The sequence below is a fragment of the Oikopleura dioica genome, chromosome PAR (genome assembly GCF_907165135.1).
Source record: "Oikopleura dioica chromosome PAR, OKI2018_I68_1.0, whole genome shotgun sequence".
Classification (NCBI taxonomy): Eukaryota; Metazoa; Chordata; class Appendicularia; order Copelata; family Oikopleuridae; genus Oikopleura; species Oikopleura dioica.
The window spans coordinates 9,590,867-9,616,064 of record NC_137293.1 but is presented as its reverse complement, the minus strand read 5'-3'; the positions used below and the strand labels follow the sequence as shown (position 1 = coordinate 9,616,064).

The 25,198-nt window shown below is 43.0% G+C and overlaps 10 protein-coding genes across 10 annotated transcripts; all 10 read right to left on the bottom strand.

Annotated features, from left to right (window-relative positions):
* Positions 1–18: 18 nt before the first annotated feature.
* Positions 19–2,166, bottom strand: LOC145705975 (tyrosine-protein phosphatase non-receptor type 6-like). Its single transcript, XM_081783479.1, has 7 exons — positions 2,036–2,166; positions 1,608–1,983; positions 1,292–1,563; positions 998–1,247; positions 701–953; positions 306–501; positions 19–257 (listed from the first exon to the last, which is right to left on the bottom strand). Exons 1-7 carry the CDS (start codon positions 2,073–2,075, stop codon positions 220–222), a joined length of 1,425 nt encoding a protein of 474 aa, XP_081639605.1. The 5' UTR covers positions 2,076–2,166; the 3' UTR covers positions 19–219.
* Positions 2,167–2,248: 82 nt separating this feature from the next.
* LOC145705972 (uncharacterized) lies at positions 2,249–5,615 on the bottom strand. Its single transcript, XM_081783477.1, has 9 exons — positions 4,984–5,615; positions 4,667–4,942; positions 4,193–4,618; positions 4,021–4,149; positions 3,653–3,970; positions 3,378–3,609; positions 3,000–3,331; positions 2,460–2,957; positions 2,249–2,413 (listed from the first exon to the last, which is right to left on the bottom strand). The coding sequence occupies exons 1-9, from the start codon at positions 5,467–5,469 to the stop codon at positions 2,330–2,332; spliced, it is 2,781 nt and encodes a 926-aa protein (XP_081639603.1). The 5' UTR covers positions 5,470–5,615; the 3' UTR covers positions 2,249–2,329.
* A 485-nt stretch (positions 5,616–6,100) lies between these two features.
* LOC145701717 (serine/threonine-protein kinase Nek8-like) lies at positions 6,101–8,274 on the bottom strand. The gene is given in 6 exon segments (XM_081778934.1): positions 6,101–6,273; positions 6,315–6,701; positions 6,744–7,044; positions 7,088–7,434; positions 7,437–7,629; positions 7,674–8,274. Coding segments are annotated over 6 exon segments (1,881 nt in total). The 5' UTR covers positions 8,154–8,274.
* Positions 8,275–8,288: 14 nt separating this feature from the next.
* Positions 8,289–8,771, bottom strand: LOC145701716 (uncharacterized). The gene is made up of 3 exons (XM_081778933.1): positions 8,610–8,771; positions 8,466–8,565; positions 8,289–8,412 (listed from the first exon to the last, which is right to left on the bottom strand). The coding sequence occupies exons 1-3, from the start codon at positions 8,767–8,769 to the stop codon at positions 8,289–8,291; spliced, it is 384 nt and encodes a 127-aa protein (XP_081635059.1). The 5' UTR covers positions 8,770–8,771.
* Positions 8,772–8,804: 33 nt separating this feature from the next.
* Positions 8,805–10,769, bottom strand: LOC145705293 (noelin-2-like). Its single transcript, XM_081782749.1, has 4 exons — positions 10,538–10,769; positions 10,137–10,494; positions 9,580–10,089; positions 8,805–9,471 (listed from the first exon to the last, which is right to left on the bottom strand). The coding sequence occupies exons 1-4, from the start codon at positions 10,682–10,684 to the stop codon at positions 9,107–9,109; spliced, it is 1,380 nt and encodes a 459-aa protein (XP_081638875.1). The 5' UTR covers positions 10,685–10,769; the 3' UTR covers positions 8,805–9,106.
* LOC145705296 (DNA repair and recombination protein RAD54-like) lies at positions 10,763–13,407 on the bottom strand. Its single transcript, XM_081782752.1, has 5 exons — positions 12,777–13,407; positions 11,943–12,686; positions 11,246–11,869; positions 11,014–11,203; positions 10,763–10,964 (listed from the first exon to the last, which is right to left on the bottom strand). Exons 1-5 carry the CDS (start codon positions 13,371–13,373, stop codon positions 10,858–10,860), a joined length of 2,262 nt encoding a protein of 753 aa, XP_081638878.1. The 5' UTR covers positions 13,374–13,407; the 3' UTR covers positions 10,763–10,857.
* Positions 13,408–13,465: 58 nt separating this feature from the next.
* Positions 13,466–14,811, bottom strand: LOC145705294 (TIP41-like protein). Its single transcript, XM_081782750.1, has 4 exons — positions 14,540–14,811; positions 14,425–14,487; positions 13,736–13,955; positions 13,466–13,687 (listed from the first exon to the last, which is right to left on the bottom strand). Exons 1-4 carry the CDS (start codon positions 14,804–14,806, stop codon positions 13,482–13,484), a joined length of 756 nt encoding a protein of 251 aa, XP_081638876.1. The 5' UTR covers positions 14,807–14,811; the 3' UTR covers positions 13,466–13,481.
* A 31-nt stretch (positions 14,812–14,842) lies between these two features.
* LOC145705295 (microsomal glutathione S-transferase 1-like) lies at positions 14,843–15,573 on the bottom strand. Its single transcript, XM_081782751.1, has 2 exons — positions 15,094–15,573; positions 14,843–15,054 (listed from the first exon to the last, which is right to left on the bottom strand). The coding sequence occupies exons 1-2, from the start codon at positions 15,410–15,412 to the stop codon at positions 14,921–14,923; spliced, it is 453 nt and encodes a 150-aa protein (XP_081638877.1). The 5' UTR covers positions 15,413–15,573; the 3' UTR covers positions 14,843–14,920.
* Positions 15,574–15,588: 15 nt separating this feature from the next.
* Positions 15,589–18,474, bottom strand: LOC145705297 (helicase POLQ-like). Its single transcript, XM_081782753.1, is given in 5 exon segments — positions 15,589–15,898; positions 15,941–16,210; positions 16,252–17,574; positions 17,577–17,805; positions 17,866–18,474. Coding segments are annotated over 5 exon segments (2,694 nt in total). The 5' UTR covers positions 18,454–18,474; the 3' UTR covers positions 15,589–15,614.
* A 2,930-nt stretch (positions 18,475–21,404) lies between these two features.
* LOC145702361 (DNL-type zinc finger protein-like) lies at positions 21,405–23,134 on the bottom strand. Its single transcript, XM_081779582.1, has 5 exons — positions 23,026–23,134; positions 22,848–22,978; positions 22,582–22,761; positions 21,733–22,536; positions 21,405–21,666 (listed from the first exon to the last, which is right to left on the bottom strand). The coding sequence occupies exons 1-4, from the start codon at positions 23,035–23,037 to the stop codon at positions 22,416–22,418; spliced, it is 444 nt and encodes a 147-aa protein (XP_081635708.1). The 5' UTR covers positions 23,038–23,134; the 3' UTR covers positions 21,405–21,666; positions 21,733–22,415.
* Positions 23,135–25,198: the final 2,064 nt, after the last annotated feature.

Here is a 25,198-nt window from a genome sequence, read left to right as displayed (position 1 = left end):
TTTAATTGAAAGTTGAAGTAGAATTTCCAAGTATCGTTTTTTCCGAAAACTTGGGAACAGGAATAAGAATCATGTAAAAGAAAAAAAGGAAGGAAAATTAGCGGATTAAGGATTTGGAGCAGTAGTAAGTTTTTAGTCGACTTTGGTTTGAACAGGTTGATTTTTGAAGGAAAGCTTGTTGAAGTAGAATTGGCGTGATTCATGTTTTTCATTTTTTGATCATCTTCGAGTGAATTCTTTGGACTTTCTCGCGATCGCTAGAATTTAAATTTCAAAATGCTCCTCTTGTAAAAAAGGTGGCGTACTTTTTGCTATGAATTTATATTGCTCGATGGTTTGTACCATCCCGTGACGGTGCTTGCGGCAATGTGTGACTGTCTTCTTGATGTCAATGGTTATATCTCCTTGGTAAAACTCTAGCTGATCTGATATCATATCGATCACCATCACTGCGCCCGAGCGTCCAATCCCAGCCGAACAGTGGACAACAGTTGGTGCTCTCTGAACTATTAGGTTATTACTTATTCAAATTTGGATTACTGCCGGATTAATAGGAGGATTCACTTAATTACGGAGCTCAATCGATGGATCAAAAACGAGCCTGAAAATAAGTTTCTGTATCATAAGCTACTCTGAGCGATTTTATTGCTTTAATTTAATTAACTACTAAATAAATTGCAATCAAGGAAGAGAGTCTGACCGTATTGAGTGGCACTCCATTGTAGTTGCCCTCTCTCGTTATTTGTTTAACTCTGGCCAAGTATTGTAATACTTGCTCGATGTTTCTATCATCGGGCGTACTGAAATCGGGCCAGAGGATGAACTGGAATTGGACCACGTGATGAGCTTTTCCATTGATCTCAACGCGGAGTAACCGTTCCCAAAACGCTGGATCGGGCTGACGAGCGGACAAAAGAGTTACTTTCGCGTTTCCCCAGATTTTTGTCTCGTTACTAAGAAAATATTCAAGTACATTTATCAGCAGTTTATTGCGTACACATTATCTGGCCAGTACTTCTCGCACTTTTTGCGCTCCTTTTCGACTTCATTTGCGATCATAAGAATTGCTGATGATTTTTCTTGCATGACCATGAACCAGAAATCCTCGACAGTGTTCGGCAAAGGACCTTGGGTTGAAATATAGCTTTTCCCTTTTTGCTTGCCGATTTCTTCGTCAAAGTGGCTGACTTTACTGCCATTTATGTAATCTGTAGGTCTGAAGGTGCTCGTTCTTTGGTGTGGCTTTTCTGAAGAGAACATTTAGTATATTTGTTGAAATTGAAGAGCTCACCTAGAATGACCCGATAACTGTCGTACGGTAAAATATTTTTGTACCGATTTTTAGGAATGTTTTCTGGCTGTCTCGCGACTGCGATATTCTCCCGCAGTTTCATGCTGGTTTCATGCTGTGTAAGTTCTTCCCACTCTTTTTCGTGGCCGTGGCGTTGCTGATTGCGGATGAGCCATCTTTCGAGATCATTTGCTGGAATGGAGCTTCTATTTATCGGATGCTTTGTGCATATGAATTCACTTTGGGAGTCGACTAGGCCGCCTCGGTAGTGCCTTGAAAGTTCTTCATACAATACGCTCTTTTGTTCGATTTATACCTTACTAGATCTTCGAGGCAAACAAAGACTTGCTGATCGCTCTCTAAGTGAAATCTCCTTGGGTTTCCTTCGGCATAGATTTTAATATGTTTCACTCTATTATTCACTTTCACTGTAAGAGCGTAGTTGCCCAGACTTGTCCTACTCTCACGCACGAGAAACGACGAGTCCGGCTGGTCAATTAATAGTTGTTCAGCGTCTCCGCCCAGCAATGTCCCGTGATACCAGAGTTCACTCGAAGGCGGCTGCGAGTCAAGACGAAGGGGGCTTCTGAGTTGGACTTCGTGTCCATTTCGAGGATGGATTTTATTCTCAAGATAGTGTTCGATCAAATCGTCAATCGTCGCGAATCTTTCTCCAACAGAATCAGAAAATTCTAAAAAGGAAATTCATTCGCATTACATTCATTTATTCAACAAGAACCATACGAGTCTCCATTCCAGCCGATTCGAATGTGCGAAACTTCATTTCCACTTCGATACGACAAAGTATTTTGCCCTTGAGTCGACGATGACGGGCGCACTAGAAATGATCCGTCTCCACCGACTTCCAGTAGAATACGTTCCGACTCGTGCAGCCCAATTTTATAGAAACATTTGTACCAAGACATGTCTAAAAAAGGTACAGACTTCGACTTTGAGATTCATGTGGGAGTGATGACAGCCGAAATAATGTGGAATGTGGTGAGTAAATACGGCAGTGTAAATGTGAACAGTGATCTTTCAAGAACTTTCTTGTGAGTCAGGCTTTCTCTTGCCCGAAGTGCGCTTCGATCGTCTTGAACCTCGTCGTTCCTTGGGAATTATCTGAAAATATGTTTGAAATTCTCTTCCTTGTCTTTAGATTTTTTACCTCTGGCGGCTCCATCTCATTGCCGGATTGCTCATTGGCGGATTGAGACGATGCCGGGCCACTTTTAGCGCGGGAAGATCGAGCCTTCTTTGCCGGAGTTTTCTTTGCCTTCTTTGCTGGAATTGGCAGTTCGGCGCCGCTAGAACTAGCCTCAAGATCAGCTGGCTCTGGCTCCTGGCTAGAATCCGGCGACAAATTGATTTGCTCGATTCCTTCTTCGAGTTCTTCTTCGGGGACACTCTCAAGCGACTTTTTCTTACCCTTCGACTTTCGTTTCTTTTCAGCTTTTTCAGCCTTTTCTTTCTTTTCCTGCTCTTCCTGTTTCATTACTTCTATTCTTTGCTCGACTGCAACAATAACTTGCACCTGCTTTTGGAAATTACGAAGGAGATCTCGAACCGCATCTTTCGCATGTCGCTCTTTGATGAGAGGTTCTAGTTCTTCTAGCGCCTCGATGATTCGGTAGATGTCCTCCCTCAATGGAAGAGTCTCCTCAAACTAAAAACTGGTTTTATGTTGGTTAAAAATTCGAATGACTACCTTTTCTTCGTTACAAATAAGTTGAACCGGCATCGTGATATCAAGTTTCTTGCAAAGCTTCAGAAGTACCCAAGTGACGCTAAGCAAGCCCATGTGCTCCTTGACAGTTTCGAGAATGACGAGAGATAGGCGTAAGGGGACTCTTACGACGTCAACGATCTGATTCTTCATTCGCTCATCTGATGCCTTGTGGAAGGCCTCGGGATTCGCGAGAGTAAAGATCAGAGGAAGAAGACGTTCAGCACTAGCTCCATCAAGGTCCGCGAGATTGTCTTGGTTAGCAATGATGTGTCGGATACCAAGGCGCAGTGTGGATTCGAGCATTTTGAAGGCTAAAATATCAAACAGTGACATCAAGGAAGACTATCGAGCAGTTACCTTCTTCGTTCAGAACAATTCGCATCATCGCTTTTCGATAATCTGCCATATCATGTCCATGGTACTCTTTGCTGCAAATGTGCAGGAGAACTTGAAGCTGGAGAGCAGCAGACGGTGTTCTATGAGCCAACTGAAGGGATACCAGCCCGTCGATGGCGATTTCCTGAGCGTCCTTGTTTACTTCATCTCTTCTTTCTCGTAGAACTCTGACGAGCAATTTAGCACAGGTTGCCTAAAACTCTGTTAGAAATCATATTCAACGGACACGGCTCTACCTGCGGACCATCTTCAATCACTGAGGATGCGTTAATGACTGTATCTCCCCATGTGCTCTCATTCTTCGTCGACTGAAGAATGGAATCTAACTGCGTTGTATCCAGGTCTTTCGTCAGCTCACGATCGTAGATAAGTGACAGGTCAATTATTGAGTTTATTGCCGCACAACGAGTTGCAGAGTGAACAATCTCATTATCAACTTCATTTTGAGCAATAAATACCAAAATCGCAAAGTATTCTTTGGCAAAAGTCAAGTTCATGCTGCAAACAAGACCGAGGAATTTGATCGCTTGTTCTTGCAGAAGCATCGGTTGTTGCTAAAAAAATGACGCTCAAAAACATTGAAACCCTTGGTTTCATATTTTACCTTTTCTCCAGTCATCTCGCTCATGGAAATCTTCATCAATACAGGAACGACAAGAATTTTAACGAACTGATCAAGCCCAAGTTCGAGCTTTTTCAAACGCGACATATGCCCGTTTAGTACGATGAGAGCCTAAATAATCCTAACGGAATGCGTAAAAGAACAAAATAATAACCTTTGTAGCAGAACTGTATGTAAATCGATGCTCCTCATTTTCCGCTGTCTCATTGATGGTCGATGGAAGCCGTTTAGTCTGATTCTTTCTAATTTTGAGCTCATCTAAGTCCGCCTTGAATGGCTTCATTTCTTCCTCCAATCGACTTGCTTCTGCAAAGTTTTTCTCTTCAATTGCATCTTGTTGTGCGCTCTGCAGTTGGTGGATCTTCATTTGTACATCTGCGATTTCGTTTCTCAATTCTTCTAGCTGTTCCTCAGTTATTTGCGTGCTCGAAGGCTGACTTTCATCGTTGGTTGCTGCTTGGGTCTGTGCAGATCCCTGCTCTCGGAGCTCTTCGACGAGCTCTTTCACGATATCATTTCGTTTCCGTTTCTCGGCTTTTGCTACTTCTGTCACGAGAATCGCCAAACTCTCAGAAAATGCCTGAAAAAACAGTTTAATAACTGTTACAGTAAATAAGCTTTTGCATACCTGCAGATCATCTGGTGACATCTGAAGGACGATGTAAGTTACCAGGCTTTTGAGCTTCTCACGATTCATAGGATCAAGACTGATTTCGAAAAAAGACACAGCTTTGATAAGCCATTTAAGCTCAAACAGATGATCTTCTAGCTGGACATGCAAGTCAGAGTAATCTGGATTTTCGGTGTAATCTTGTGAACTCTCGGACATCAAAGCTTCTAGCTGCTCGCGTATGTAAATGATCTTTCCGGCGCGTTCTTCAATTAGATCGCAATACTCAGGAAACTAAGATATTATGTAACAACGGACAGAGCTGCTAACTATACCTGTGGCATGTATTGTTCGGCATCGCCTAATTTTACTGCTCTCTGGATAAGATGATACCAAGTAAATGCTACAGCTGTGCCCAAAACTCCCTCACCGTCGACATTCGGCAGCATGGAAGAAGTAACCAACCTCTCCGACGCCTTGCAATAATGTTGAATCAAGTCCTCTAGATTCGACCATTGATCGAAAACTACTTCAATCGTCTCTCGAGCGGTTTCCAATGAGTTCGCGTCAGTCGATGATGGGTCGAGGGTGATGACGAGGTCGATTAAATTGCCTTTTTCATTTTTAGTGCCGTTCTTTCTGATGTGTGCCAGCCAGGAAGGGAGAAGGCTAGATACAACAATTTGGCGAACTTGTTCTTCATCTTCAAGTCCGTGCTTGAGGAGCGAAAGAACTTGTGCGGGGGTCAATACATGGTGTTTCACTTTTCCAGCGATCTTTTCAACGCTTCCGCTCGAACATTCACGTCTACATCGAGACATCTATCAATTGTATCCAACAACGTCTCTTTATTCAACGAGCATCGCTTGACAGCCATTGCGCGATTCTCCGCAACTGGCTCTGATCGCATGGATTTCAAGTACTGCGCCATTACTTTACAGTCGCGATCTCTGAAATTTTGAAGTCTGGTCATGGCGTCCAGGGCGAGAAGACGGACATGAGAACTCGTATCGTTAGCACGGACTATCAGCGATTCAGTCAAATTTGTAATCAGCTAAAAATGAATCAGCGAATCAGCGAAACGATTGAAAACGAGGAAGACTGCTACTTTACTTACAGGAAGAGTGAGCTCGTATTCTTGTGGGATCTCAGTGAGAAGCAGACCAGTAAGCTCACAAGAGCGGGATCTGATAACAGCGGATCTGACGACCATCATTGAAGCAAGCGTCTCCAAGACAATCTCAATGGCGTACGAGTCTCCATTCAATTCAGGGTCGTTCTCTTGGTCCTCAAGATCATTTCGCGCATCCATGTCAACTTCTGTGATTTCGATGCAAAGGCGAACAAAGAATTTCAAAATATGATCGTGCTCATTTTTTGTCTTCTCGTCGGATTATAAAAAAAATCAATAAAAAATGGAAGGTCATTGCATTTATTGAAAGTTGATAAAAACTATGATTTAACAGCAACAAGAGTGATTCCGTCACTCGAAGAGACAGAAATCGCATTGTCAATATCCACGCGGCGGGGAGAGTCAGCTGGCTCTGGGTTGCGCCCGAGTTGTCCGCGAATCGCCCGACCCCATGTCCAAATTGTCCCGTCTTGGCACAGCGCACAAGTATACGCTATATTGGAAGCTAATTTTTGAAAACGGATCGTGATGTACCTATTCCCACGGCAACTTGGCTAACCGGGCAAGCTAGTTCTCTCAGCACGACTGAACGGGAACTGGAAAACGAATCTCCTAATGCTCCATGCTTGTTACTTCCGACAAGGTAAAGATTTCCGAAATTCGAAATCACTGCCGAATGATTTTCGCCAATGGTGATCGATTTGACAGGGAAATCAAGCTTCACTTCTGTAAAAGAGTCAGCAGAATTGACCATCGAAGAAGGCCTGTCAAGCATGAGCCGGTTTTCGACATTCCGTCCTCGGACATACAATCGGCCCGTTTCAGTGATAGCGGCGGATGCACCAGGGCCACAAAAAATTTTCTGAGCGGGGGTATTTTGGTTTTTGTTTAGCGGGCAAAGCTCGGGCTTTAATCGCTTGACTATACGACTTTAACAAAAGAAGCACTTTCGGTTGTTCTCACCTGTTGTTATGTCCGTCAGCTTATCATTGAAAACACACCATACTTCGCCCTCCGCAGTGAGAGCGATAACATGTCTTGGACCGGCAGCAACTTGAGTACAGTCCATACCCAGGAATGACTCGACAATTTGAGGGTCAAAATCAGGTGCCTTTGCTACGACGAGAACTCCTCGATCAGTAATGGCGGCGAGAAACCCTTGACCCGCTGCCACATCTCGAAATTTGGACTTGCCGATTCGCCTTGGCTCGTATTGAGCCAGGCCGTTAGCCGAGACTGAAGCATCCCAGGCGAGAACGATGTCCTTATTTTGAAAATAACTTCAACATTATAATCTGACAAAGAACCTGATCTGTCGTTCCAACCCTAACACCACCACTGATCAGAACATTGTTCACAACTCCAACATCATTCGGCACTGGTAACTCTCTTGGGGTCAGGTGCCCATCGCCCCAGAGAAACACCTTACTCGAACGTAGATGAGATTTGATTGGATTTGACTGGGCGCTGCTGTTCTTTACTTTTCGCTTGTTGGAAGATGGAACGTACGCACCAATGCTCGCGTAAAGCGGAAGCATGGATGAGAAAAGAATCGGTTCGCAAAGAAGCTGACTTGTCGTTGGCCGACGATGAGGTTCCAAGGAGAGGCACTTTGAAATGATTCGTCGGAGGTTTTCTGAGTAAATCGGTGGCGGGGATCGTAGTTTGCTCTCATGATCTTCATCACAAGCGCAGGAAGAGAGGCAGCTTCGAACGCCCTTTTCAGCATGCACAGCTCGTATAAAATGCATCCAAGCGCCCAAATATCGGACTTTTGATTATAGGGACTCTTGTCGCAGACCTCTGGGGAGATGTAACATGGTGTTCCAACGACAGTGAGCGCTTTCGACTACAGTATTAGCTAGATAAAAGAAGTGGGAAGAAAGAGTTCACCTTTGAATTCAAAACTTTCGAAATGCCAAAGTCAGAAATCTTGACGACTTGGTGGTGTCTATCAATAAGTAAATTTTGCGTTTTCAGATCTCTGTGAAGAATATTTTTTGAATGAATGTGGCTCAATGCGACGGTGATTTGCACGAAGAGGCTGATTATTTTTTCTTCTGGGATATAGTCGTCTTTTCTTCGTTGAATAAAGTCGAACAAGGTTCCGCCAGTGACGTATTCCATGACAATGACGATGGCGCGGGACTGGAACTCCGAATCGATGTAGCGCACGATATTCGGATGATTGAGAACTTTTAGAATTTCTACTTCATTTCTAGCTGATTCGCGTTCTTCCTGGCTCATCGTTTCCATTGGAATTTCTTTGAGAATGCATGTCTGAGCGTTTGGACCACCATCTTTTCGCCTGCAAAGAAAAACAGTTCCATAGGCGCCTCTTCCAACAATTTGCTCCTTCGTATAATTTTCCATTTCTCTTGTTATTCGCAAAAGTTAAGAATAATATTTGCAGAAAGTAGGGGCTACGGCCCTGGGCTCGAGTGGCCTTTTACAACAATAGGGTTTTTTTCAATCAAATATTTGGCCAAGCTCATGACACAGACAGAGCTAGTTTGTGTAATAATCCGATTCCTTTTTATTTCCTTTTTCGTTCTCGCTCAAAAACGCGAGGACGATTTTGAGATTGTGCAGCACGCATTCGATGAACTTCTGGCGATTCGCGAGGCTGATGCTAAAATTGAGGGAAAATTGAGGCTCTCTTCCTTGATTTCGAAAATTGCTCACCTTTTGTATTTATTTACAAGAATGTCTCGCTGAGTATCGCTCTGGGTATTAGGATCTTCTATCTTTTTGAAAGCCTCCCAAATAAAACGAGGAAGAGGGTCTAAAAAGGATGAAAACACGGCCTTTTCAAAAGCTTATTTGTACCTTCGTCGACGTCCATGAAAGACCTTGGCCTGATTTTTAGCGTATCATTCTTCGATCGCCTTGGTCTAGCAGGAGATGGACGGACAACAACCTCCGGTCCGTTTGCCTCTTCATCAGACTGGCTCGAGAGATGCGGCCGAGACGCACCTGCTCTCGGCATTATTTCTGAAAAAAATTACTCATACTTTTGCAATTTTAATTTTACTAAATAAGAAATCCTTTACAGAAAAAAATGATATCGATAGCCGACTTCTAGCGCTCATCGCCACAAGGAGCGCGTAGGGCTTCGTATTATAGAATTAGTTACAGAAATTTTATACTGAGCGAAACAGAAAATAGAAGTTATATACGAATGGAGCAGGTAAAAGTGGATTGAATATACTAAAATTGGAGCTTGGATTATATAGAAAATGTTTCATAAATACAATGATCGAAAATGGAAGAGGAAGACAAAACGAGTTCTATACAATTCAAGAAGCAAGAAAATATTAAAGAATCTACAAGTCCAGTGCACCCGGCTGATTGAGGTGCATCCAGGTATCAACAGCAGTAGAAGAGAAAAACTCGAGATCATAGGCAACCAAGTGCTGATTGTCCCAGCCGTAGAGTCGTTTCTCTTTGTGATTGTAGCTCAAACTAGTCATGGCGCCGTAACGAATTTCGAAGGGTATTTGCAAATGGCGATACTGTTTTGAATGGGTGTCGTACGCGAAGTTTATGATCGTGTTCTTTTGATCGTACTTTTTCAGGACGTAGAGGACGCCACATGCCATAAACGCGTTGCCCGACCACTGCTTTCGCCAGTTCGTTCGGAAAGATTGAACGATGTGCAGGTCATGAGTAAGCTTGGTAACAACAATGTCTAGAAAAACAGTCATGATTGGGAGACAACAAGGATAATTTCAAATTTTTCGGCTGTCTTAGAATCTACTAGTAGTAGTTTCAAGACGTGGCTCATCCGCGCACTTACCAAGGGTATTTTGGTGCGTCGAATGGATCACCCACAATCCCTCTTCATCAGCAGCGAAGTCAAAATCAGTATAAGCACTGACTTGATACGGCCCAAAATTAGCAAAAAGCGCATCTGGCAAATCTGCTTCCAAATAATCGTCTGTTTTGAGATCGTACTTGACCATGGTGGAAGAGTTGAATTTGTTGAAATAAATGGAGTTGTTGTAAGCGATGTGTCCGGTCCCTGCCCACGGATATTTGAGCTTGTAAGCCCGTGAACTGCGGTGAGCAATCAAATCGGATAACGAGGCGTACTCTTGAAACTCTTTCGTTTTGTAAAAATTGGGCATCGTCCAGACAGTCTCTTCCTCAGAAAGTGGATCGCCGAACCATGCGCCGTAGTGTTTCAGTGACTTTCCGAAGTCCTCAGGAGCCGAGACGAAATTTAAGAGCCCGCACTCGTGTGGATGATCCTCGTGGTCGTGCGGGGGCTCAATCACGTTGTGGAGCTTCACATTCGTCAGATCATCTACAAGAGAAAATTGAATGAAAAAAAAGGTTTGGTTATGGTTTTACCTTGAATGGCGTACTGCGTGTTTCTCAACTTGACAGCTCTTCGTAAAAGTCGTTGCTTTGTCGCATGCGAATGCAGCTCCGCCATAACAACCCGATTGAATCCGTCCTTTTTCTTGCCAATTCGATTGACTCTTTCAATATCTCCTTTGATCAGATCCTCGCCGAGGTATTGAAAGAGTTCAATCAACCGCTCCTCGAGGACGATATTCGTTTCGTTCACCTCTTCGGCAAGACCTTTGAGACGAATGAAACGGCTGCGGGAGGACATGGTCAAATCGCGCATGTACTCGAATTGTTGGGTCATTGCTCGGCGTAGATCGCGGTTGGACTTTTCCACGTGAAAGTGCACCAAAGAGGTCTTAAAAGAAAGTGAAGCAAAGAAAGAGGGGGTATAATTGTACTTTTGCCTGTTCATAATGGACATGAGAAAGGGCCTCTTGAAGATGTGTGAGCGAGGTGACTAATTTATGCTGTTTGTCAATTAAAATGTTGAGAAGAAAGCATCCTAGAATCGTGAAAATGAGCGGCCACCATGTCCAGTTCCACATTTAGCTTTTCGGAACAGCCGTAACCATTTAAACCCCCTAATTCTAGCTTGGATCTAAAAATAGTTTGAAGATTATTCAGGTCTGAAATTCTGAGGCAAGTTTTAATTTATTTCTGCAGGAATGATGTGAAGTCAGAAAAATGTAAGTGAAAAGAAAAAGAGGTTTTCAAAATATTATTTTTGAACAACTTGTTCGTGGCTCTGTTGGTGAAATAGAAAAGAAACGATTTCTTTCTGACGCTCCCAAGATTTCTTCAGCACTAAGTCTGGACAGAATCGTGCTATTAGAAAATGAAAGTCATTTACATTGTCTAAGAATATTTCTCTTACGCTGAGTTGCATGACTCCAAGTGCCCAAATCGGAACTATCACCAGATCCCTTTTTCGGTGGCGGCTTTCGTTCTGTTCCGCCCTGGCATCTTTTACATTTGAGAGACTCGTGAATCGAAGATGTGGTCTCTTTATAGCTGAAGATTTCCTTCATATCCGTCGAAGAGAATCGCCTCGCATCGTCCGCTTCCTGAAGACATAGAGGAGTCACTTCGACTTAGTAATCTCTCACCTGTGCATCAACAACGACTCCCGATAGAGCCTTTTTATGCAATTGTCGTTGTAGCATTTTCTCTTCAATCGTTCCCGCCGCAACAAGTCGATAAATAAAACATCTCTTTTTCTGACCATCTCGCCAGACACGGGCCATCGCTTGATCGTCGTTTGCCGGGTTCCAGTCAGGATCAAACATAATCAATCTATTGGCGCCGATGAGATTCAACCCGCAACCGCCTGCTTTTGAACTTAGCATGAACACGTAGTCGCTGCTCTCGGGAGAATTAAACTCAGCAACTAGCTTGGAACGCTTTTTTATTGCCATGGTTCCATCCAGCCTTACATAACCATATCCTCGCAGCTTACAAAGCTCTTGACAAGTATCCAAAGTCTGGGTATAATTCGAAACGAGGACGAATTTATCATCAGTGTGCATTTTGGTCACCGCCAAAATCAAATCGAGGAGAAGAAACTTTCCGGAAAGAGTTGGATCGAATTTAGCTGGATCATAATCTTTGTAGTATGGCTGCAAGAATTTGTATTCTGGATTATTGATGAGTGGGTAAACGAGAGCAGGATGATTACAGAGCTTTTTCAACGCAGTAATTGCCTGTAACGATGATGGGCCTTGCATTCCTGTGTCTAGGGTGCGGAAAAATGACTCTTGCGGCTGTGTCGCAGCCAATAGAAAAAACTAAAAAAATCCACCCTATTCCTTCAGTATCTAAAAGCCTCTTTTTCTCCTTGACAAATTTGATGTAACTTTCTTTTTGGCCCCCAATGAGAGGAATCGTAATGACCATCTCCACTTTCGGCGGGAGATATTTCGACAATATATCATTCGTTCTTCTTATCATGCATCTATTCACCACTTCTAGCAGCTGTTTGATCTTCTGTTGACCTTTTTCCTTCTCCTTGTCGGTGCAATCGGCATCTCGAGACTTTAAAATTGGATTTTCGTATTGTTTTCTAAACTCAGCAGAAGTCCCAAGAAGATTTCTATTCACAAAGTGAACAAGAGAGTAGTACTCGAGCAAATCATTTTGAATCGGCGTTCCGGAGAGAAGAACGCGACGCTGGCAGTCCAACTGATCGAGGGCGAGGTAAGTTTGACTCTCTGGATTCTTTAGGCGATGCCCTTCGTCGCAAATTAACAGCCCGATTGGGCGCTTGTTGATCACTTTGGCGTGGAGACGAAATGTCTCGTAGGAAATGAACATGACTGGCGTATGAACTCGGCCGAGAACTTGCTGAGAACAGAAAGCTTCGAGTTTTTTGTCGATATCCTTTTTCCCGCCACCGTCGATGGCGACTGTATTGACGCGTTCGCCAAGCCATTTCTTGAACTCATTTTGCCAATTTTTGACAAGCGAACTGGGGGAAACAACGATTGCGAGAGGAGCAATTGGTTTGCAGTCGGGCCCTTGCCGCACCAAAGTCCAAATTAATGAGACGCACTAGAAAAACAATCGATGTTTTTGTTGGGATTAGATCTCATAACCGTCACAATAAGAGGAGTCCATTTAAAATTATTGAATAAAACATACCTGAAGAGTCTTTCCAAGTCCCATATCATCGGCCATTATGCACCCATTAAATCCCTCAATGGCTTTTCCAGTGACGCAATCGTACAAAAACTTGACTCCCGCGCGTTGATGAGGTCTGAGAACGCGTGATAATAATGGGTCAAGGAGCACATGAACGGGATATTTGCTCAGGTCGACCTTGAGCTTCTCTGTTTCAGTCAAAGTCGGCGGTGCGTAGAAAATGAGCGCATGCGGGTCTTCAGGGTCGTAAAGTGGCCTTCGAATGCCGCCAGCTCGTGCGCCCAACGGTTTCCCACTGAAGTAGTAGCCGGCGATCACCATTTTGAAAGGACGAGAAAGGCAACTTTTGATGAATTCTTCGTGCACGTCCCTGATGCTTTTGTTCGTCTTGATTTCGTGGAATCCCGAGACGCCAGCGCTTTTCAACTCTTCGTTATAATCCTTGACGACATCATCTAGCCCTTCGTTTTCCTCGTTTTCGTCCATTTCGCGGTAGTCAACTCGTCTTTTCTTCGTCCTGTTGGAGACAGAACTTTCACTCGGCGGTTCATCATTTCGTTTTCGATTCAAAACAGAAGGTGCATTTGACCGAAGCATTCTGGAATCAGAAAATACTGAAGCGTATTTTTTTGCAGGATTGAATTTTCTCATCAAGCTCGCAGATATTAAGAGAAAAGGAAGAAACTGGGTGAAGAAGAAAGTTGTTTATTGCTCTAAGAGAATCCTGTCGGAATATTTGTATTCAAGGTCTAAAAACTTATCAACAGCTTCTGGAGTTGTCAGGTGATTCATTGGGACTCGACAGGTAGTTGTTAGGTAGCCCCATTCGCCGGATTTTTCTGTGTATTCCCGGATGATCTCATTCGAACCGAACTTGTGGAAAACTCGACAGTCATTTAGTTTCACTTTCACTACGAAAAAATCCATTACAGATCGAGAAGTTTATGATTTTACTGCACCTCTATCGACTCTGAGGTAATATCTCATCAGCACTAGAAAACAAGAAGGCATGACTCTCGTCTTTACATGCAGCGTTGCCATGCCATTGTCATCCAGTTCATCGTCGAAAAGACGAATGTCGCGGTAGTACTCGATCGGCTCCCTTTTCTGGAGCATGTCCGTGTCTATTTTTGCAGCTGGATCAGGTTCGAGTTTGAAGTTGCCCTCTGGTGTTCCAAGCAGGGTGGCTATTTTGGACAAAATTTTGGGGTCTGGCCATCCAATTTCCATCCAATAAATTTTGAGTCGTAACTATCCATCCAAAATCCAACCCAATCCAATTATTACCCAATTACCCAAAAATCCCCAATTCCAATTAGATCCAATTGGATTTCCAATTTTTCCAAGGCTTTTAGTACTTTGAAAAGAAGCGAAACAGTAAGTTTTTATCCGAAAAGAGGATCAACATAGCCAAAACAATGATTTTTTATCCGAAATTGTTCAATTTTATCATGAAAATGACCCTGCTTTGCATAGTTTAGCGAGATATTTTTTATTGGATCCAATTCCCCAATTTCCCCCAATTGCCCAATTTTGCCCAACAAAAGCCGGTACCCTGGCCATCCAAATTCCATCCAAACCTTATTGGATTGGATCCAATCCAATTCCAACTGACCCCCAAATCCAAAATAGCCACCCTGGTTCCAAGATAGCGAGTTTTGTACGTCCAGTCATACACTCGCTTCGTAGGTCGTTCTTTTTGAATGTCTTTCTAAATGGCGCCATGAATTTTCATTTTTTGAAGTCTAAAATGTCAAATTTACCCAATTAGCAGCAGCAGCAACCTCGACATCGGGGCATTTATCCTTTTCAACAGTCTTCAGTGCTTCTTTGACAGTAAACAGTAGCTTGAACTTATCGCCATATGCAAACTCAAGGAAGTTTTTATCGTAGACCATGTCCGGCGTTGACATGAGACCGATGTCTTGTTCTAATGTTTCCAGATCAGCCTGGCCCATGATGCTCGAGCTGTTTGAGTCAATCGTCCAATTACCCCTTTTCATCGGGTTTGGGCCGATCGGAGCGCTCATTCTATAGAAAATTAACATGTGAGGAATTACTTTTAAATCATTATATTTGAAGAAGGTTATGATTTTGCAATCATTCGAAAATAATCGGTTGCACTTCTTTGAGCAATGATTGGACTAGTGGAAAAGGAATCTTTTCAGTGAAATAAACAAAACAACGTAATGAGTGAGCGAGCAAAACATGTTACATAGTGCTCTGGAAGGTTGAGGAGTCGCTCTGATGTAGAAAACAGTGTGAAGGCAGCGAGCGACTAGAATTTCGAATAAAAAATGGGAAAATGGCCACTTGCCTGTATACAACAACATCGTATTCCGAACAGTTCCGGCTTCCGCCCCACTGACGATGAAAAAGACCATCGCGAGCAAAAAGTTTACAACGGCTTCCAAGTCATTTCTGTGCGCTCTTCTGATTCTTTCCACTTCTGGATTATCTTCTAGCGCAAGCTTGACTTTGGCAGCTTCAGTTGTTCCAAGACGGAATTTCGCGTCTTCGGGCGATCGGAGAGAACCTTCTCGGTATCGAGCTCGTGAAGTCAGAGGAGACATGATGAGAATTTTGAAGGCGAGAATCGGAACATAGAAGCCGAATGTGTGGAACGCCTCTTCCATTCTAAAATGACAGAAGATATTTATAAAAAGTTCTGAGTTGAAGTGTTTGAAAATTGAGGCAGTATATTAGGATGGTGGAATGGATCTAAGGCGGATTCAAGGCAATCTGAGGATCAAGAAGATTCATCTCCATCTCTTTGATGGCGTCTAGCTTCGTCTAGTTTCTGCGTTTTCAGATCAAATCCTTTTGTCATAAAAATATCTAATATCGAATTGATCGGCCTGTTTCCTGTAACAAATTCTTCGCCGCGGAAATCAAGCTCTTCGTCTGCCTAGCGTTAATTTTATCGATTTTGCTCTTCATTTCTTGTTCCGAAGCTTGGGCGACATCTACGACCCTACAGTAGCCCGCCGAAAACAGTTGTCGTGCCCGGCCTATTTTCACTCCAGGAATATTAAGAAGATCAATTAATTCTGGCGTTGAAGAATACGAAAGTTGAATAATTAGTTTGTCGAAAAGTGCTGAGAAGAATTGCATTTTCTTGTCTGAAATCAACGATGAGAATGTCGCCAAATCTCAACTCTCACCAATATGGGCACAATATGTCGACATTCGGGCGCACTCGGAAACAACAGCCGTGAAAAGCGACTGTATCTCCCCGCGATCGATTCCAAATTTTTGGGCGACTTTTGCAGGGTGCTCTCCTTCTCCAATATAGCGGAGAATAAGCGTTAAGTATCCGATGAAATAAGTCTCTTTTTCGTCTTCGTCCATCTTCCCGATATTCGCTTGCATTTGAATCAATCGTGTTGTGTTGATCCGTTTTGTTAAATCCTTCTTTTCTGCTCCCTTTGATCCTGAAAGACTTCAATCACGAGTTAAAGGGTCCTTGTATTACCGCAAATAAGAGTCATAGCAGACTTTTCGTGCGAAGATAACACTTCTTCCATCTCCTCATAGTATCTATCCCAATCTATTCTCATGTACTTGTACTGCTCTAGAACATCATCTGAGATCGTCAAGCTTATCAACTGCAGCGTATTCTTTACGTTCAAATTCATCATCGCCGTGTCCAACCGTTTCCAAATATTCCTACAATACTTTAGCTCAATTCCAGAGCCCACACTGGCCCTGCCAATCGGCGTCACCAAATAATCAATTTCGTCTTCGATAACCACTCCATCCTTTTCTGCATCGCGGGCGACAATCACTTGGAGTTCTTGAAGATGAACGAGTGTTTTTTCAATGAGTGTCGCAAAGTCCGAATTTTCTCCTCGCTGGAGGCCGACGAGGGTGAACTTGGTGAAGAAATCGAGTAATTCTGTTCGTGTCAAGGCAAGACCAAGCTGCAAAACGGAAAGAATCACTTCGTACACAAGGATGTCCAGTTTGCTTTCTGCTGGGTTCATTACTCCACCGACAAGTTCCAGGCATCGTTTTCGATCCTTCGGCGGCGCGATGATGAATGCTTCGCCTATGGTATCAAAACCAGCTCGACCAGCACGGCCCGCCATTTGCCGATACGTAGAAATCGGAAGCATCGATCTCCCTTGCGTCAACGCGCGGATTATCACCCTTCTCGCAGGCAAGTTCACCCCCGCCGCCAGTGTTGAAGTACAACATAGAACACATAACGTACCATCACGAAAGCCTTCCTCGATCGTTGTTCTCTCTGGTCCACTAAGGCCTGCGTGATGAAAAGCGATTCCGAACCGCAGGGAATTGATGAAATCTGGATCAACGCCACCAACAGTATCAAGTTCTTCGACAAGATCGTTTATGAGCTTCTCCCGCTTTTCCGCCAAGTCATCCGGGACCATTTCCATTTTCAACTGCCCAGAAAGAAGCTTCATCACGCTCTGACAATTCCTCCTGGATGAGCAAAAGATCAGAACAGAATGTTTTGGTATAACTTCAAGAACGAGTGGCAAAAGTCCATCAGGGTCGAGTTTTTGGTCATGTGGCTTGATTTGACGATCGAATTTGGTCATTATCTGCTTTCCATCATCCTCCACTCGATAGACGAAATGAGAGAGTTTCAAGTACTGCGTAAGTGGGATCGGTCGAAAGTCGGAAGTGAATAATTCGGCCCGGGTGAAGTCGACAATGTCTTGCAAATTTGGCAAAGTAGCCGACATCCCAATCAACTGACATTTCCCCTTTCCTTGGTTCGTTGCAAAAAGAATTTTAGCAAGAGCAGCTTCTAGTCGAGCCCCCGAATTCCCTCGCCAATCATATGTAATTCGTCAACAACGCAGCAGGATATCCATGGGCCCTCTCCGTTGATCGCGCAGTTGATGATTTGTGAAGCTTTCTCGATCGTTGCGATGAATAAAGCGGGCGTTTGACGCCGCTTGATCGGCGGGATTCGTCCATTTCCAGCAGCGTATTCTTCCACAACGAACTTTTGGCCTGTTTCAGTTGCCAAAGCACTCAGCATCGCAACTTTTTCCTATTTCCGGGTTGAAATGATTTTTAAGGATTTTCGTTGAATAAAAGAACCGTTTTATACCCATTCCTGAACGATTGAAACAAAGGGCAAAACAAGCAGTCCATTCTTTCCTTCCAACAAATGTCGCAAAAGATACACCTCTGCCACCAAAGATTTACCGGCAGAAGTTGGTAAAGAAAATATAAGATTCGCTCCCTTTATCACTTTTTTTATCCTCAAACAATCATCTTGCCATTTATACAGACTCTTCAAGCCTTTGATCTTCATAAACTGATCCATCTGAGCTGGAAGAAGTGGAAAATCGCGCTTGTTAACTTCTTCTGGCTCTTGTGATGAAGGAGGAGTGACCCATGGGTCGATAAAAGATGATGAATTTATCTGCGTGCTCACTTTCTCAATTGTCGTTTCAAAAATCGAAGTGTCAAAGTCATCATCGTCGAAGAAATCATCGTCAAAGTCATCGCTCTTGAGCTCCTTTACTATCAATTCTTCTGGCTTTGGAATAGGCGAGGGAAGACGTTCCTCAGATGCTTCTTTTTGAAGAGAAGAAGGGGCGACCTTTTGCTTTTTGGAGCGACGAGGCCTGGATGGCGTCGAGGTGCTAGAAACATTTTGCATAATGGAATGACTTCGGCGTTTTTTAGACATTTGAAGTCCGAATTCGAGATGTTTCTGAAATTATAACTCGTAAATGTCCGTTTTCTGTTGGCGTGGAGTTTTATTGAAGTGTAAAATTAAAATATTCTATACAGTTAGACAAGAGTTTACTCTTCGAACTTTGCGATGAGCTCCTTGAGTTTTCTGAGCATATCTTCTTTGTTCTCTTTGTGGGCAGTGTTCCTGAGGTATCCTTCAATCTGACACATCGCTTGCCGGAATGGACGAGAGAGATGGCATGGAGGAAGGGCAGGCGAGGGTTGACGGTCAGTGAGCTTCTTCAAATTCGAACTTGTTGTTGGAAGAGGCTGAGAGTGAAGAGTTTGAGTGCTGCTCGGAAGGATTGGCAGTGTCCATTCTCGTTGTGCGTCTCTTAGTTTACAAATTGAGATGTTAACAAAAGAGGGAAAACTACCTGAGGAAACGCTCTGTGTCTTCAACTCTTCGAATAGGCGATGCGATTTCCACATCCAATTTTGCTACAGTCATCAGAAATACTCGATGCCAAATGTGCATGTTACTGTATCTCTTGATATTTTTCAGTAAGACGTCACTGTCACCACTGAATTTCAACTCTTCCGAAACCTAAAAAACATAATTTAAATCAACAACGACCACTATGGTTAGGGGGTCCACCGTGGGAAAATTCGATAAAATTGAACCTTTAAAAACATTGAAAAAAATTGATGGAATGAATTCAACCGATACTGAGGATCATTCTTTTTCATTATGACCAAATCCGAAAATCCCTTTTTCATCCCTAAAATAACAAATGAAGGCTCGAGATAACACTAATTTGTATTTTAAAAAAATCCTCCAGAAGACTCCAAGCGGAAACCCTTATCATTTTAATCTACAGAAAAAATGCTACATTTTGGTGTGTTAATCAGATGGGGCACTCCGGGGCAAAAAATTCTAGAGCCAATTCTTTCTCTAAAATCGCTAAATTTTGAAAATCGAGATGTTCGATTCCTGACGATGACACTTTTTTTTCATCCGATATTTTGACTTTTAATTCGTCAAAAAAACACAAAATAGAAATAAAAAGGAACCATAATTATTGTTCGAGAAAAAACAATACGAATTAAATAGAAAATGGGTGAGGGCGGGGTTGGGGAACTGACAACTCAGTCAACTTCGAAACTTGAAAGGTAAGAATTCACTGCCATTGTCAAGCCCAATTTTAATAAAAAGCCAGGGAAGGGGGGGAGACGGCCCTTCGGGCCGTCAAGCCCAATTTTAATAAAAAGCCAGGGAAGGGGGGAGACGGCCCTTCGGGCCGTCAAGCCCAATTTTAATAAAAAGCCAGGGAAGGGGGGGAGACGGCCCTTCGGGCCGGCAAGCCCAATTTTAATAAAAAGCCAGGGGAGGGGGGGGACGGGCCCTTCGGGCCGTCAAGCCCAATTTTAATAAAAAGCCAGGGAAGGGGGGGAGACGGCCCTTCGGGCCGTCAAGCCCAATTTTAATAAAAGCCAGGGAAGGGGAGACGGCCCTTCGGGCCGTCAAGCCCAATTTTAATAAAAAGCCAGGGAAGGGGGGGAGACGGCCCTTCGGGCCGTCAAGCCCAATTTTAATAAAAAGCCAGGGAAGGGGGGGAGACGGCCCTTCGGGCCGTCAAGCCCAATTTTAATAAAAAGCCAGGGAAGGGGGGGAGACGGCCCTTCGGGCCGTCAAGCCCAATTTTAATAAAAAGCCAGGGAAGGGGGGGAGACGGCCCTTCGGGCCGTCAAGCCCAATTTTAATAAAAAGCCAGGGAAGGGGGGGGTCATATATATGGGTCAATCATCCCCATACGAGGATGATAAAAAAATCGATTTTCCCACGGTGGACCCCCTAACTATGGTCCATAGTCTATGGAGGCGAAAAAAGAAGACTTACGGTAAGAGAACTGGCCATGGAAATGAATCCTTGAAAGTCAGAATTGTCGGAAGACTTGAAATGTTTTCGCCAAAATCGGCCCTCTGCTTTTTCAATGATGAATTCCAAGGCTTCTTTGGAGAGGACGTTTTCTAGCACGATGCAGAATGGAGCCATGTTCGCTTTTCTTGTGTCCGAGGAAACGACTTTGTTCGCGGATAGAAGAAGCTTGACGATGCTGTTTTCGTTCAGTGCGATTCTTAGAGCGAGCGTGAGAAGATAGAGTGTTGATTTTCGATCTGTCGCAATGAAGTACTTCTGGACAAGCTCAAATGCAGACTCCTTTTTCTCGCCGATGGACAATTCTTTCGCCACCAAATGTGCAATCGCTCGAAAGACATTTTTGTCGCTGTCGAGAAAGTCGAGTGAAATCTTCTCAAACTTTTCTAGCAGCGTTTCCAGCTTTGGCGTTCGAGCAGATTGAAGAAAAAGGTGAGTCGCTGGCGAATCGATAAATTGCTCAAGAGTTTCTACATAGACTGCGGTTTTCAGGTCTTTGCGATGGTCAAAAAATGTTCGAAAAGCTGCCGAAAACAAGTTTTTTTTTCACCAATTCCTTTCACATATTCGCAAAGCTCCTCCATATTCTCCTTCGCATTGGCCTCCCGAATGTACGCTTTGACATTTATCACCATGAACTCTTTTCCAAATGCCTCGCAAGAAGTCTTTTCCTTCAGCATAAACAGCATCTTCTTGCTGTTTTTGTCCCTCTTTCTCAAGCATCTTTGCGCGACTTTTCGTAAATGCTCTCTCGTGTGATCGGTAAATTTGCATTTTCGCCGAACATTCTCGTCTCTCAAAGTGTAGTGCCAAACCTGTCCAATCAGGCCCATCGACAGCTCATTGTCCATAAGGTGGTTGAGGAATTTAACAAAGATCGCGCGGTCAAAACTCAGTTCTCCAGGTTTGCCCAGAAAGTTACGGAAACTTTTCAAAGTCTCGTTCATTTCGCTGACGTTCGCATTCCGAGGTGGAAAGTCTAGCATTCTGAATGTCGCAGAATAAGCTTTGACGATCTATGAAAATTGGCTGTTGAAAGAATTGTAAATGAAGTTTCTGAAAATGAAGGTACAGAAAATGTTTGAATGCAGACTTAAATTTCAATAAGTGCCTGTCTTTTGCCTGCACCGTTTTCTATGTCGACGCAGTCTTGGGCGACATCTTCTGGAGAGATTTCTTCGGAGAGAATTTTGACAGCGTAGTCGGGCTCATTTTTTAATTTCACAGCGAGTTTACGCATCTGGCGGCGGTATTTTTTATTAACCAGACTTTTATTTTTTCGATACACTAAAATTTTTTAACCAATCAGAAATAATTATTTTTCCCAGCAGCAAATCAAAAACGGGTATTTACCTGCTGCTTCAATTTTATCCGCCAAATCTCTTCTAAACTCTTTCATTGCTTCAATTTCCTCTTGCTCCTGCATTTCTTCTTCATCGGATTCTTTGGTCAATTCGTTGAAAATATTGAAAACGATGTCGATGCCGCTGCTTCTGTATTTTTCCGTCGCCCGATCTCCTTTTACTCTCATCAGGGGTTTGCTTTCGCGCTCTTTCAAAAAGTTCTTCCACTTTTTGTAAACGAATGTGGCCTTTTCCGCAACATCCGAATCGGGGTGGTTTCTGAAGTCGTTGAGAATATGGCCAAGACCGGTTTTTCTGATGATTTCTCTAGCAAGGCTCAAACTTGTAAAACGGAATTTTCTTATTTGATTACTAATAATAGCATTCGAAGCCCTAATCTTGAAGGATTTTTCGCTCCGAGCGTAACTATCGCTTCTTTAATCCTCTCCACATCAGAAGTTTCGTCTTCGAGAATTTTCTTGCATCTGTCAATCTCCTTCAAAACCACCACCCGCCCTAAACTCTCAATCGTCGCCTGTTTCAAGACTTTTTTCTTTGGTTTCGGGGCTGCAGAAGCCGGTTCTTGGGAGCCCTCGGGTGGAGACGTTTTCTTTTTGAAAAAGCTTCGGATGTCTTTGTTTTTGTTGCTCATTCTGAAAAGATGAAGAGATGAGTTCTCAAGAATCAGACTAATCAGCTTATGAGTTTTTTCACATCTTCAGTTGATAAAATTTCATCGCCGATTTGCAGCTTTATCACTTCTTCTCCTTTCTTTTCCAAAATTTCTTCGATGTTCGTTGCTCCTTCCAAATCGCTAGAAAAGTGGTTTTATGATGTGAAAGAGTTGCAGGAAAAGTACCTGAACCAGCCGAGATTATCGGCGATTATATGATTATTCTTGCATTCTGGGCATCTGACAATAACTACTGTTTCGTGATACGCTTTTTTGGAGATTTCATGGTTGCTTCGGTGGCCACACTCACGAATTTCTCCGTTTTCCCCTTCGATTTTCGCGGTACAGGTGAAAACAAGGTTGTATCTACAAGAGGTTTACACAAAGTCGGAGATTTTCGCGGTCGAGAAATCACTTTTTTGAGTCAAAAAAAATCCTCGAACAATTTTTACCTCGGCTCAATTTTGACACTCGCATTCCTCCAAAAATCTCTTTTCGGTCCGAAATTCCAATTTGTTGACAAAACTCCGAAATTCTTTCTTCCCGCGATTCTCGAGCACAAACTCCTGCTCAAAGTCCTTCTCTACAATTCACCGTTACCAAAACATAACATCTCGTTTCATTTCTTACAATTTGGTTCATTCTTTCGGTTTCGACTGGATTTTAGTATTCTTCCAATTTTCCGCGGCGCTGATTGGCCGCGCTGCTTGGAAAGTGCCCCTGGGTCAAAGAATACTAAAAAAAAGACTGAAAATGAGGATTTTTATAAAATGATATCAAGAACCTGTCTAGATCCAAAAGAAATTTTTAGTGCGAAGAGAAATTTCGAAGAAATGATTTATCACTTATTCTGAATTCATTCTATTATTTTGTTTAATAAATTATCAAAATGAAATAATTAAAAAATATTGTTGAGAATTATTTTCAGTCAGTGGACCAATACGTCACAAATAAAAACAATCATTTATTGTAATTTTTATTAACGCTGGAACGCATGAAATAGATTTTCCCCGGAACGCATATCGACCGATTTTTGGGTGAGAGCCCGTAGACCGGTTTTTTGCCACACACCAACCCAAATTTTATCATAAATATGATCTTCAGACTATAAACTACAAGAATCGATACATACCATGTCTCTCATGTGTTGTTTGAACACTAGAAAATGAAGATTTCTGAAGCGATATTTCAGCGCCTTACCCAAAAATGGGTCGATATGCGTTCCGGCGTTAATTAGAAATTTAAATTAGCAGGGTCGAATTCGTCCATTTTGCTTTTTGGATATGTTTCTTCTTTCGGGTGAATGATTCGTAATTTACGAATAATAAAGCCCCTTTTGTTTTGTTTACGCCAGATCTGGTCCGCAGGGTGCTCGATTCGTCCAAAATTTTTAATTTTCCCGGACGAATGACGGACGAGGACGAAAAATCCTCCCCGGACGGACGAAAAACGGACGAAAACGAGGACGAAAAAAAAACTCGTCAAGCTCGTCGAACCGAAAACCGAAAAAAACTCGTCTAGTTCGTCCTGCCGAAAACCGAAAAAAAAACTTGTCCAGCTTTAAGCTATTATCCAACCAAGGGTCGGCACTGACCATTCCGACCAGGTCGGGCTGTCGGTTTGTCTCGTTTGGATACAATACTCTGACCAGCTATTTGAAAAATGAAATTAGTCGGGTGGTCAGTCAATCTGATAGTTCAAGATAATGTTATTTTCAGCTCTATACTCCCCAGGGTGGAACGTTCGGGCAAAAATATTGAATTTGGCCGCCCGATTAATTTTTTTTTGTCGGCGCCGCCCGATGGCCGCCCGACTTTTTGCCCGGGCGCCGACTTTTGCCCGGAAATTTCGGCGAACCCAAAACCAAAAAATATGTTAATTTATTGAAGAAGAACGCGTTTTATCAGAAATTCGATTTTTTCAAAGCGAAAATTGAGGATGTTTCACTAATCAAGATGAGTGAAGCATGCAGGTTAAATTTTAACAATATATTAACGGAAACGAAAGTTATTGTAATGTAATTTTTGCGATTCAGGGGCCCCATTTTACTCAGTTTAATACAGAAATCTCGGTTGGACGAGCTGACGAAAAATAACCAGGGCGGAAAAAATTTTCGGTGAGACGAGCGGACGAGAAATTTTCGTCGGACGAAAATGAAAAAAAATTCGTCAGGACGAGTTTGGACGAGGATTTTTCGGGTACCGGGACGACGAATTGACGACGAATTTTCTCGTTTCGTCTCGTCCTCGGATCGGACGAATTTGACGAGACGAATCGAGCACCCTGTGGTCCGCCCAGGTGCTCCTTGTAAAAACATCTTTTTATTACTTCAAATATTTGAGTTTCAGAGCGGCTCGTTTTCACGAGTTTTATACCAATATTCATATTTGTCTTCAATCAACTTTCAAGTTGACTTTTTACTAGTCAATTTTTTTATTTTTGATAAAATGCGAGAGGGCGCTCGGCCGTAATAAAACGGGCTCAATTGGCAATTGCTCGAAAATTGGCCTCGTCAATCTTCAAATAACGCTGCTGCTGAATGAGTGGATTTTTTGACGTTGTGTTTGAAGAGAGATTCGGCAGATCAACGCTCCTACAATGCGCTCTTGACAATTACTAACGAAAATACAGTTCGAGAGACATCACTAGAGAGCATTATTTTGTACAGAAATGATGATAGACAACTTTCGTTCACCAAAACTTCGGCTCTAGAGACAATAAGGAGTAGGAAAAAATCCTAGCGTCCAATAAGAATTGACGTTGATGATTTAAGCTAATCCGTTGGAGTTGATTATTGAAATAT